The sequence below is a fragment of the Protopterus annectens genome, chromosome 13.part0 (genome assembly GCF_019279795.1).
Source record: "Protopterus annectens isolate FY-2018-M chromosome 13.part0, PAN1.0, whole genome shotgun sequence".
NCBI classification, from domain to species: Eukaryota; Metazoa; Chordata; order Ceratodontiformes; family Protopteridae; genus Protopterus; species Protopterus annectens.
The window spans coordinates 221,802,092-221,814,650 of record NC_056747.1 but is presented as its reverse complement, the minus strand read 5'-3'; the positions used below and the strand labels follow the sequence as shown (position 1 = coordinate 221,814,650).

The following is a 12,559-nucleotide window of genomic DNA, read 5'->3' as shown; positions in this document are numbered from 1 at the left end:
TAACTCTTGTCTTTCGAGTAAAAGGGATGTATGCCCACCTCTAGGGCCGTCGATCACCTTAAATTTAAAGTGGTGTCCTGGGCTGTCCCTAATGTGGTTGGCCAAAGCATTATTTTCTTTACAAATTTTTTATAAATATATATATGCCTTTTAACGATCAGTTTTAAACTTGTGATGTAATGCATTTTATTGGTCATGTGATTTCTTGGTTATATAAGGAGGGGCTTTAGTGTTTGAATTTGTTTACTCTCTGAATTTGTCTGAAGAAGTTCATTTGATTTGAGTCAACGAAAGCGCTCACAGATTAAAGTTTTGGTTTGCCTTTGGAGCTGTGGCCCTTTGTTACTTATTTTATTAGTGCTTTATTTGTTGTTTTTTTTTATGACTATAAATAATTGTTAGTTTGTTGCAGTTTATGTAAGCATAATGTAAATGTGTTCATACTGGTCTTTTTTCCCATTATTTCTTGTTGTTTTTTCTTGTGATTAATAAAGATTTTTTTTGAAAAAAAAAATAAATGAAAATAAACAACATAGTGCTTGGGATTAAAAGTTTTAATTACATTTAATTTGTTTGCTGGCAGAATGGCAGAAGAATTAGCTCATCTAGTTTTCCCTTTAAGTAGATTCAGCTGTCTATCTTCTATAATTTGTCCTTATCAGGGAGCAGCTGCAGCAAAGTTGGAACAGGCATATACCAGCTCAGTGCCATCGTAAGCCTTGTTGAACTTAGCTAAATTAGTTATAGATGGGATACAGTACGATGCATGAACTGAGAGGAGTTAATGCAGAGAATTGGGAAATGGCCTCATCTGGCTTTCTGTTAATGCAAGACAAGGCTGATCTTCAAGATGTTAAAGTACACAACATTTCATACAGTACATCACAGATGATTTAAAGTCGGAGATTCTGGGGAGAGAAAACATAATGTTTTTGTTGCATATTTACTTATTTAATTCCATTTATTGACTGGGAAAGTCCATCTTGGCAAAAAAAAAAAAACTTTTTTGGCAGAGGCATGCGGACAAAAGCTCCTTAGAGTAATAGTAGTGTCATGCATTAATACAAAGAATAACTTACATAGGATAACAATTGCTGTACAGAGACACAGAATTAAACAAGCAATTTCAATAAAGTACTTGAACATAATTCAAATCTTGCAATATTGCAATGGACCTACATCGATATGCGCTGAATAAGCATAAAGTACATTACAATGCAGTAACAGATATTTGTGAGTAGGAAAACACTGACTTTGAAAAATAAAAGTACGTTGATTTGATGCCAAGGATCAAGCTGAGATGGAAAGAAAGTACTGCAGATAGAAATGGTTAAATCAGAGAGAGGTATAGCAGTTGAATAGTACTTAGATACACTTTCAAGAGTGAGAAATAATATAAGAAAGACTTGTATTTTGAAAACAAGTGAAGGTTTGGGAGGCAGGTTTCATATAATAGCATTAGCCAGCCATTTTAAGTACATTCAGTTTTCTATCTTTTATAGCTTATGAGTTCAGTAAATGGTGTTTCCTTCTGGGAGATGTTAAAAAAAATTAACAGGTTTCATTCAGTAGAGTTAGAACTGGTTAGGAGGTTTTTGAGTTGACAACTGAGCAGAGACCAAAAGCAGTTTTACCAGCTGGCTTTCTGGGCTCAGGACAGAAACATTAAATCTGAAGCACAGCACAAGTTTTTGTTGAATTTATTATGAAAATAATAAAGGTATGCTTCACAGTCATTGCAGTGTCCAAATGTACCCATGGTATTTTTGAAAAATACATACTTTCCAGATGGTGATCTGTCATTATATGTGATTGACTATCTCATGTTGGATTTCCATAACCATACCTCTCAACCTCTTAGCAAAAGAAATCTGGACAAAGCATAAAATAATAGGCAGACAAAGCCCCAAAAATAGGGACAGATTTTAATTATTGCTCTTATAGACTTAGAAAGTTACTACAATAACAGGATGTGAGGTAGCTTGCATTTTCCGATGGATAAAGTCTGAAACTCAAATGTATGTCAATATTTAGTGATTTCAGTTCTCAGTGATTTGCCAGAAAGCCTCAAATTTTGTAAGGAACAGATAAACAAATATGAGGTAAAAATCTGGACATTCTGTCAAAAATCTGTACAGTTGAGAAGTATGTTTTAACTGGTCAAGAGTTCCAAAGTAATTTGAAGCAAATACAGTTGCTTGCTTCAAACAACCAGTGAGGGTGAGGAAATCATGTCTGAGTTATTTTTAGGTGATACAGGATAAATTGGAGATCGTTGGATGAACGAGTCATTGTCATAAACTATAATACTGGTTAAACCGAGGTTCATGTAGACAATAATAAAAATGCTGAAAACACAGAGGTCAAGGACAATGTTCTGTGGATTCCCAACTTGATGTATTCTCTGTCAAACTGAGAAACTCCCACGCTCTTCTTCAATGTGGTGTCTTACATACAGCTAGAGAAAGAGTTGCATGGCTTCGCTGCCAGAGCAGACAGCTTATGTGAAGGAATCCAGGAGGAGGAAATAGTAACTTAAGTACACATAGTTTGGCTGTTCAGGATGTGGGTAGTAAATAACCATACGTTGGTCATCATGCTATGATGGATCTGCTTCAGTCTATTGATGTCTAACTCCCTCTAGCTCAGCCTGTCAACCATGCTATCCTACCACCTCACATGAGCATCAGAAATCTAAACCAAATGCAATGGACTTTGAACCATGTTTACTGGGGATACCCTGCACCCTTGGATGTGCGGATTTGTCCATACTTCCTCCATTTCAGCACAACATGCATTTTACATTTTTTACTATCCATTGCGTATTTTATTGTAAACTACATTCTTCATATATAAGGGTAGCCCTTTATTGTTAAACATTATCTTTTTTTTGTAATTTATTTGTAAACTCTTTGTAAATTTTTTTTCATTGTAGCTTTCCTCCCTGGGCCTTGGCTGAAAAAGGCCCAGTGGCCCAGTCGGACATTCCCGGTAAACAAATGTAAAATAAAATAAAAATAAAATAAAAAAAGTCTAAATATATTACCTCTGAAGTTACACAAAATCAGAGAAAAGTGAAATACATTTATTTTTGTTTGTTCTGAGTAAGTGTAACCTCAAAGGTAGCATAAGCAGAAATCGGGGTGTGGTTGCAGATTCATTCATGAGGTACAGATGGGTGTAGTTCCTTAGCAAAAAAAGAGAAAAAAACTTTTCAAACTGTGTGCATACAGCAAGTGTACTTGGCAGCAGTAAGATGGTCCACAATAGGTTGTGCATAATATGTACTGTACTGCTTCACCACTGCAGATTAGACTTACTATGACTAGGTTTGAAGCCATGCTGGTTTGGGGAATATAGACAATGCAGAGCAGCAATGCTGATCTCTGAGGATATAATATACTTTGACAGGACAGGGCACACAAAAGAGCAGAAGGCGTTGCCATTTGAGCTAAGAAACATCTGAACTGTTGCATACTTGCTGAGTAGTTGAAAACATTAAATCTGAGGTTCTGTGGGCTGTTGATTTCAGCTATGATATGGCCAAATTTCTAGCAGAACAATACAATATAGACTCATACAATTATGGTAGCGTTGTCGCCTCACAGTAAGACGTTGTCCTGTTCGATTCTCAGCTAGAGCGTCTTCTGTGTGGAGACATGTGTGAATGGGCGTACCTTCGTTGAAGGTTGTGCGTCAGGGCCAGCAACTTGGCATGTAAAAATCTACTGCCAATCATTAGCGGACCGGAGTTCCGCTGTGGCGACACCTAACCGGGAAAAGCCGAAAGACACAAACAAACAAACAACCAATTATTAAACATATCATTAACAACAGGATATGAGGTCCTTTATTTGTGCCTGTTTGTCTCATTTATAAGATGACTGATAAGAAAGCATTATTAATCGAATCATTACTTTTCACCGTTGTAATACTGAAGAAATAAGACTCTGTCTGATTCTTTCAGTGCCCACCCTGACACCTTTGTCAGCTGGTCTCAAACTTAATGGATGCCCATGTGTAGATATGTCAAATCTGTGAGCCTAAGAAAGCTGAACAAGTAATACGTAAACTATATCATTTAGTCTATTGTCTTCTCAGTACTAACAGCTTCCCTACTATAAATGGGGCTGTCATTGATAACTGTGGCATTCTAGGTAGCATAGAACTTTTGAAATCTTTTACTGTCAAGCAGGCTTCCCAAGCATGGATGACTGAGTAAGTCATCCACCTTATTTATTAAATACAGAACTCTTACAATACAAAAAGATCATTCAGCAACACAAGTGTAGTTACGTCATGTCATCAAAAACTTTCTGGAGTAGAATGAATTACTTGTTTCATGCTGGTATGTTCTACATTGCTTATTGCCTTCCCGCAGTGTCCGATACTAAAAATGCTTAGATTTTCTTCTTAATTTGGTACTTACTGGACAGAAGTCCATACTCCTGAAGAGCCCAACTTATAAGGCAAATTTATAATCAGTATGAAGATGTAGTGTTTTCAAACTGGAGCAGCGGTACTTGGAGTCATTTTCCAAGAGAAATAAGTAATAAAAATATTGCTGAATTCAAGAATTTACTTTCATACGATACCTCTATCACTAAGTAATCCTGTTACAAGATTTAGACCTAATATCACTGCTTCTAGTCTTTCACCTCAAACTGGTTTCATTACTTTAAAAAAAAGCATACATTATATCTGCTCCTCCCCATTTACTCTTCCCAATCCCATTTCTGCCTTTCCCCTGTGTAGTACTCTGAAATGTACCTTTTCTAGCATCCCTACCCTTTGTAGTGTAGTGTGTTGTAGACAGTGTAGTGATCCACTGTCAAAGCAGGGACTGTGATGAGAGGGTAGCGGCTGCAGTATGCAATGAGAAACTTCTGTGAGAGCGGTGTCAGTAATTGTCTAGATGCAGCTCAACATGCTCGCATGTGCTTAGAAGTGGCAAAATGGAAAATGCATGTAGTAGCTTTAAACGGCCAGTACAGGGTGGGTTTCATCTATTTTTGACCAAATCAAAGGTTGGAAAAGAGAATATAGAAAAATGTTTCAGAGAAGGAAACTGATAGAAACACATAAGTTGGAAATGCTACGGAATAAAACGAATGGTGACGGGGAAGGTAAGATAACATTTTTCACTGAGGGACAGTTGCCTGTTTTTATTCATTCATTTATTTGTTTGTTTGTTTATTTTATTTTATTTATTTATTTTCACTTTTTGGATTGGGTTAGGACCACTAAACCATTGGCCTCATTTCAGGGAAGACTCTAGGTAGTATTCATACTGATTTAGGAGAAATTTGGCCAGGGCACAAGGTAACTTCCCATACCCAAACATAATAGGTAGAGGAAGTCGTATGTAGGATAGCGTCAGTGAACTTAGACCTGAAGGCTGCAGATGGTATGCAACAAGACTGGGATGTTATTGTTAATACCTTTCAAGCCGGACTCTAAAGCACTCAGCAGCTCATTCATGCGGATAAAAAGACTGCTGGCAACAATTTCAGTAATAAATTATGGTCTGATATAGTACAAAAAATAGAGGAGTGTTCTGCTGTTGATATTTTGGAAAGAAATAGTACTATCCCACTCTCTCACCCGACTCCCGGACATATTTTCTCTTGATGTTACTGCAGTAAATTTGGTGGTGCCTGCTTCAAACAATGCTGGAATGCATTCTTTGTGGATGTTGTATGCACTTGATATACTATGGGTAATGTACAGGGGTCAAAGTGATTCTTTGGAGCACCAACACTTTTTGGTGCTTCCATGGACAGATACAAATTTTGATCAGATATTATTGCACCATTGGAATTGGGATTTCATAGATAAGAACTCTCATACATTTTCTGGAGAAAATATGTCAGTGTAGTTTGGAACATGAAACAATTTTACAAACCATATTAGCTAAATTTAATTCAGAAAGGTCTGTGGCACCATGGTCTAATTTTCAAGTGTATGACTTTTCCTGTCTCTGTTAAGATGCAAGTCATGGGCAAAAGACTCTTTTAAAAAGCAAAAAGAGTAACAAGAACTTGGAAAAATTTACAGTATTTTACAACTGATGAATAAAAGTTTGGATGGTTTGGATTTGTGTTTGTGTACTGGAGACTGTGAAGGGAAGTTTGAACTCAGAGTGAAAAATGGTCAGTTAAAACATATTGCTAATTTTTATTTTTATATGATTTTATTTATTTTACATTTGTTTACCGGGCTAGTCCAACTGGATACATTTCCATTTTCAGCAGAGGCCCGGGGAGAAAAGCTCCACATTGAAGTTAATACAAACAAGTCATTTACATAAAGAAAGTAAGTAGTTGGTAAAATACAAATAGAAATATGGTTCAATCTAGATTATACTAGTTGAAAATATATACTGGGAAGGACACTTACTCTAATTTTATTTACAGTACAAGATAGGGGAGTTATACTTTAGTAAAACATACATGAAGAGTATAATTGACTAAGTAAATATAAACCATACAGAGTTCTATAATAATTCATATCAGAGGCTAATTAACAAGGTTGTTTTAGAGATTGTCTACTGAAGGGGAGTAAGTAGAGAGAAGTAAGAGAGGGTTATTAAGAGAAGAGTAATTAGTAGAATCATAAGATTAGTCGGGATTGATGCACGGGCATAGCCAGAGTGTTTTAAGATGTTGTTTGAGCTTTTGTTTAAAGAGGAAAGGTGACGACATAGAAGTTAGAGTGGTAGGTAGAAGATTCCAGTATTTACCTATGGTGTTGGAGAACAGTGAGTCGTCTGCTATGTTATTGGACTTAGTTAGCTTCACAAGAAGTTTATTAGAGGAGCGTAATGAATTTAGGTTAGAATAGGGAGAAATAAGGTCAGAAAGTATAGGGGTATTTTTTGGTTGGTAAAATATCCTATGAACAAAGGTAAGTTGGGAGAGTAATAGTGTATTTTTTAGTTCTAGCCAGTTTAGTTGTTGTAGATTGCACCTAATCATATGTTTGTAAAAGAAAGTCGCAGTGTAGTAAAATATACTTGCCAACCTAAACATTGTTCCTTATGTGGGCAAATGGAGCATTTTAAGAGGGAATGGCCTGATTTGATTTGTATAGATTGTGGGCAGGCAGGACGTAGCAAAGATACATGTGTTAAATAGTGAGAATGAGGAGGGTGTGTCAAAAAAAGCATGCATATAGGAAATCCCAAGTGAAGGAGAAAAATTAAAACTAAATTTAAATACAATACATGAAAATTTTAACTTTTAATGTTAACAGTTAGATTAAGCCCCTTAGAAGACAGACAATGGTTAGATGGCTTGAAAAATTTGAAATGTCATGTTTGCATATTGCAGGATATACATAAAGTGTCTAAAGCAGAGCAGGAATGTGTAACTGTCCATATGGGAGGAAGCAGTTATTGGACCTTTGGTGAAAGATGTTCAGGAGTTATTTTTATTTTAAATATTGACATTGTTGTCTTATATTATAATATTATAGATCTAGGAAAAGCCATATGTGTGAATGTAGAATTTGACAGAAATAGAGACTCTTGACTGTTTATGCACATACTGATTTTAGGTTTAGTGAGCAATCAGGAGATTTTTGAGGGGTCAGACAATTAGGGTTAGGGAGGGGAAGGGGATTTTAAGTTTAGGTTTAGGGGAGATCAGAAGATTAGAATTAGAGACTGTAGAGGGTTTTGGTTTAGCGAGTAATCAGAACTCTAGGGTTAAGGAGGGGAGAATGATTTTAGGTCTAAGGAGTAATTGGAACATTACATTTAGGAGTGGAGGGAGATTTTAGGTTTAGGTGCAATTGGAAGTTTAGGTTTCGGGACTGGGAGGGAGTTGTTAGGGTTAGGATTAGGCTTCTAGTAGGGATAGTTAAGTTATTCTTACTTGATAAGAGTGAAGTTAGTGGGAGTTAAGGGCAGTTACCAAAGTGTGTCATGAGCTAATGATATGTGAGCAGTTTTAGTAGACCCCACTGGAACTGCAGATTACATAGATAAAGAGAAGGTAAGCTGAGGAAGAAAGGAAACTAATAGGGTTAGGGTAGGTAACAGAGTGCACAAACAAACATAAAAGATAGACAAGACTGACAGGGAAGGTATTGAAAAAAAATATAAAAATTGTCCCTGTTTTGGGCTTTTGTCCCCCATATTTATGTCTTTGCCCAGATTTATTGCTCTGAGTTTGAAAGGTGTGGATAGGGTCCTGTTACCTATGTAAATAGTGTTGCATGCAAGAATGTAATACTTACACATTGTAACAAACAAAGGATCTTGTTTTCTATATAAACAGGGTAGCATATGCGCAGTGCAATAATGGTAGGAATCTTATATATATATATAAATAGTGTAACATGCTATAATGCAATATCTTCACAGTGTTGCATGGAGTATCATCTTGGTACCTATGTAAATAAACAGTGTAGGGTGCTGCAGTGTAATGTATCCAGGGTGTAGCATAGAGTATCCTATATAAACAGTATAGGGTGCTACAGTGTAATGTATGCAGGATGTAGCATGGAGTATAATCTTGTTACTTATATAAACAGTGTAGGGTGCTGCACTGTAATTTATGCTGGGTATAGCAAAGAGTATCATCTTGTTAACTATAAATACAGTGTAGGGTGCTGCAGTGTAATGTATGCAGGATGTAGCATGGAGTATCATCTTGTTACCTGTATAACATTTGATAGTATCCCACATTCATGGATAGAAGAGTGCTTAAAAATGTATAAGATACACCCTGCACTGATTGACTGCATTATAGTAATTATGAAACAGTGGCAGACCACTTTGCAATTAAGCTATGATAAAGGACAGATTATTATCCCAGGGATAAAAATCCAAAGGGGGATATTCCAGGGTGACTCTCTTGTCACCGTTGCTATTCTGCCTTGCCATTAATCCATTAAGCTGTTTACTTCACAGCTTAGGCCATGGCTACAATTTGGCTTCTAGAAAACAGCAAGAAAGTCTAATGACTTCTCATATTCTCTTTGTCGATGATTTAAAACTGTATAGCTCATCAGATGAGGAACTGAAAGCACAGCTGCAGGTTGTCAAAACTTTTTCAAATGATATTGGAATGTCATTTGATTTTGATAAATGTGCAAAAGCACCCTTTAAAAAGGGAAAACTGCAGCACCAGGAAAATATCAGTTTGGGACAAGAATGTGAAATAAAAGAACTTGAGCAAGAGGGAGTGTATAAATACTTGGGAACTGATGAAGATCAGAAATAAAACATGAACAAATGCGAATAAAACTCAGTAAGGAGTACTTTAGAAGACTTAAATTAATCCTGGAAACATCACTGACATCTAGGAAAAAGATCCAAGCCATAAATCAATTTGCTCTTCCTGTCCTAACTTATAGTTTTGGAGTGATTGACTGGCCCCAAAAAGTGTTGGATAGATTGGATGTTAAAACAAGAAGGACGCTTCATGCTCACCAAATGATTTATAAAAATCACTGTATACCAAGATTATATATTCCCCGTTCCGAAGGAGGAATGGGCCTCCTTGAAATTGATTACATGTATAGATCTGCAATCGTGGGACTCCACACATATCTGCTGACCTCACAGGATCCAAATGTAGTGAAAGCTTTGAAATATGAGGCGAATAAATCTAAGATGACATCTCTGCTTAATTTAGCAGAAGCATATCGACGTCAAGCAGGAATGGAAATTAAACCAGAAGTAGATAAAAAACAGGTAGCAATTGAATGTGCTAAAAAACAAAAGAAAGAATATAAGGTGAAGGACCAGATGAGAAGGCAAGAAATGTGGAAAAAACATAAATATAGTTGCAAGTATAGAAAACGTCTGGAAGAGCCTCATGTTGATCAAGAATGAACCCAGGAATGGTTAAGGAGAGGCAAATTCAAACCAAGAAATGAAAGGTTGATATTGGCAGCCCAAGATAGTGGGCTACGTACATGCTGGTTTACAAAGTCCATTGAACGTGTGGGAGAAACAGACATATGTAGGTTTTGTAAAACCGAATTGGAAACATTCACAGACCTTGTTGCTGGTTGCGACGCACTAATGGCAGAGGCACTGTATACTGAAAGGCATAATAATGTGGCGAGACTGTTACACTGGAGATTGTGCAAACATTTTTGTACTGAAGTGACTGAAAAACACTGGAAACATGAGCCACAAAGAATCACAGAAAATGATGAAGTTTATATCACATGGGATCACCCAGTACCAACAGTTCAAAAGATAGATGCTAGAAAACTGAATATAGTGGTCCAAGAAAAGATAACAGTAGCGTTGATCATTGAAATCACCACACCTAGTGACAACAGTGTCTTGCGTACAGATAGACACAAAGTCATAAAATACCTGGATCTGCAGGCAGAAATGAGAGCCATGTGGAAGAAAGATACCCAGACAGTTCCAATAGTAGTAGGAGCAACTGGTCTTATGAAAAAGAATTTACAGTCGTATTTAGATATGTTACCAATTCATGTAACACCGTACGAATTGCAGAAGGAGTCATTACTGGGCGCATTGCAGGTGCTGCTAAGAGCATTTTTGGCTAACATGAAAGAGTGAAACAATACTAATTTTATGAACTTTAATCATACTTTGACTTAGGAATGGGGTCCATTCCCGTCATGGTATTAGAAGCCCAAAAGACTTGAAGAAATTAAAAAAGACATTCTAGGGTGCTGCAGTGTAATGTGTGCAGGTTAGAACAATGAGTATCATCCTATTACCTACACTTTGTAGCATGCTGTAATGTAACATATGCACTGTGTAGTATGGAATAATGTCCTCTTACCTATGGAACATGGAATAGGCTCCTGCTGCTTGCACAAATGGTGTCATTCTGTAGTGTAAAATATGCACAGTGTGGCATGGAATAAGACCTTGTTACCTGTATAAAGAGTATAGCATGCTGTAGTGTAACATTTGTACAATGAAACATGAATAGGGACTTGTTGCCATTTTAAACAATGTAACATGTTATAGTTTAACATATGGAGAGTGTAGCATAGATAGGGTCTTGGTACCTGCATAAACAGTGTAACATATGCACAAAGTAGCATGGAAGAAGGTCCTGTTACTTATATAAACAATGTAGCACACTGTAGTGTAATGTATCTACTATAGCTAGGTCCCTTTTACCTATGGAAATAGAGTATTGGAAAGATGGGACGTGTTACCTATATAGATAGTATAGCATTATGTAGTGCACTGTTTGTACAAGCATAGCATGGAAATGGTGCTATTACCTACACAGACGTAAGAGTATGGTGCACTACTGTTTTATGTAAACACTACTGATATAGAACAGTGGAAGATTATATACATGTATACACTGTAACAGTAGCTTGGTGCAGTACTACCATCATGTAATCCTTTTAGTGTAGCTGTTGAAATAGGTACATTTGAGCACTTGTATTAAGTATATGTAAGCCATATAAGAGGAACACTGTGTGTCATCCACATGTAAAACACCACAACTGAGGCATGCATAATGCTGCTGGTGTATATGTCATATGATGTAAACAATGTAGCTGCAGTGTGATGCAGGCTTACCTGCACATTAGCACTGTTATAGCACAGGACTGCTATCTGAATGAAACCCTGTACTATAACGTGATTCAGTGTATTGTTTTGCTAAGTGTAGTCTGACCTACTTATAAAGGCTACAATGTAAGCTGGTGCAGGGCAGTGTTGTCTAAATATAAAACCCATGCAATTCTGCAGGATGTTGTGTAATATCTCTTTCATTTCAATACAGTTGTAAATGTTGGATTGTGATATTCAGCTGTGGAAAAAATCATTAATGTAGCATAGTGCATAGCTGTGCTGCTTGTCAGTAAAAAAATGTAGGATAATATGAGGTACAGTGTAAGGCCACAGTTATCTTAATGTAATGTAACACAGTGAAGTCCCAGTTATATACAACCTGTTTGTATGCAGTACCACTGTAATACCACCTGCGTATGTAAAACTCAGTAGTATATCATTCATCCAACTAAATTTCCTGAAATTGTTTTTGAGGGCAGTAAAAATGATAAAGCATTTAAGAACTGTATAACTCAGGGTGTTTAAAAGTTATGACCGTCGCTTTGAGAGTCACATGTAAATTATGTGTTTTCTACCAACTTTCACAGGACAGTGATGCAGAAAAAAGTGACTGCAACCTCGTGGTGGATGAGGTCAGTAAGTGAGAGATTTTTTGAAGTTATTAACACACGTATTGTGTAATATTTTATCTCTTCTCCCTAAGTAATATTTATATTTATTCTACGAACTTCTGAAATAGAACACAGTTTTGATGTTCTCAGTTGCACTGTTATAAGTATAAATATTTCAGGAAAAATGCATTGATATTTACAAATATATTCAAAGGCAGTGAAAGAATGCAGTTTTGATTGGGTCATGTGATGCATGTATGCTAAAACTAATGTGCTCAGTATACATGGTGCTTTATCTCCTGCCTACTGGATGAACCCATTTGACATTTATTTAAATTTCACAAAATATTTTCTGCTTTTGTGACATTTGTTTTGTATCAACGTTTAGACTTTTAATAACCCACTTGTAGTT

The 12,559-nt window shown here is 36.5% G+C and overlaps 1 protein-coding gene across 4 annotated transcripts in view; it reads left to right on the top strand.

Annotated features, from left to right (window-relative positions):
- Window positions 1-12,559, top strand: part of LOC122787177 (transducin-like enhancer protein 4) — a 728,148-nt gene that overhangs the window by 407,252 nt on the left and 308,337 nt on the right. For all 4 annotated transcript variants that reach the window (XM_044053755.1, XM_044053754.1, XM_044053756.1 and 1 more), the window contains one exon: window positions 12,124-12,168. In XM_044053755.1, the coding sequence (XP_043909690.1) occupies window positions 12,124-12,168 (45 nt within the window). The remainder of the gene's footprint in view (window positions 1-12,123; window positions 12,169-12,559) is intronic.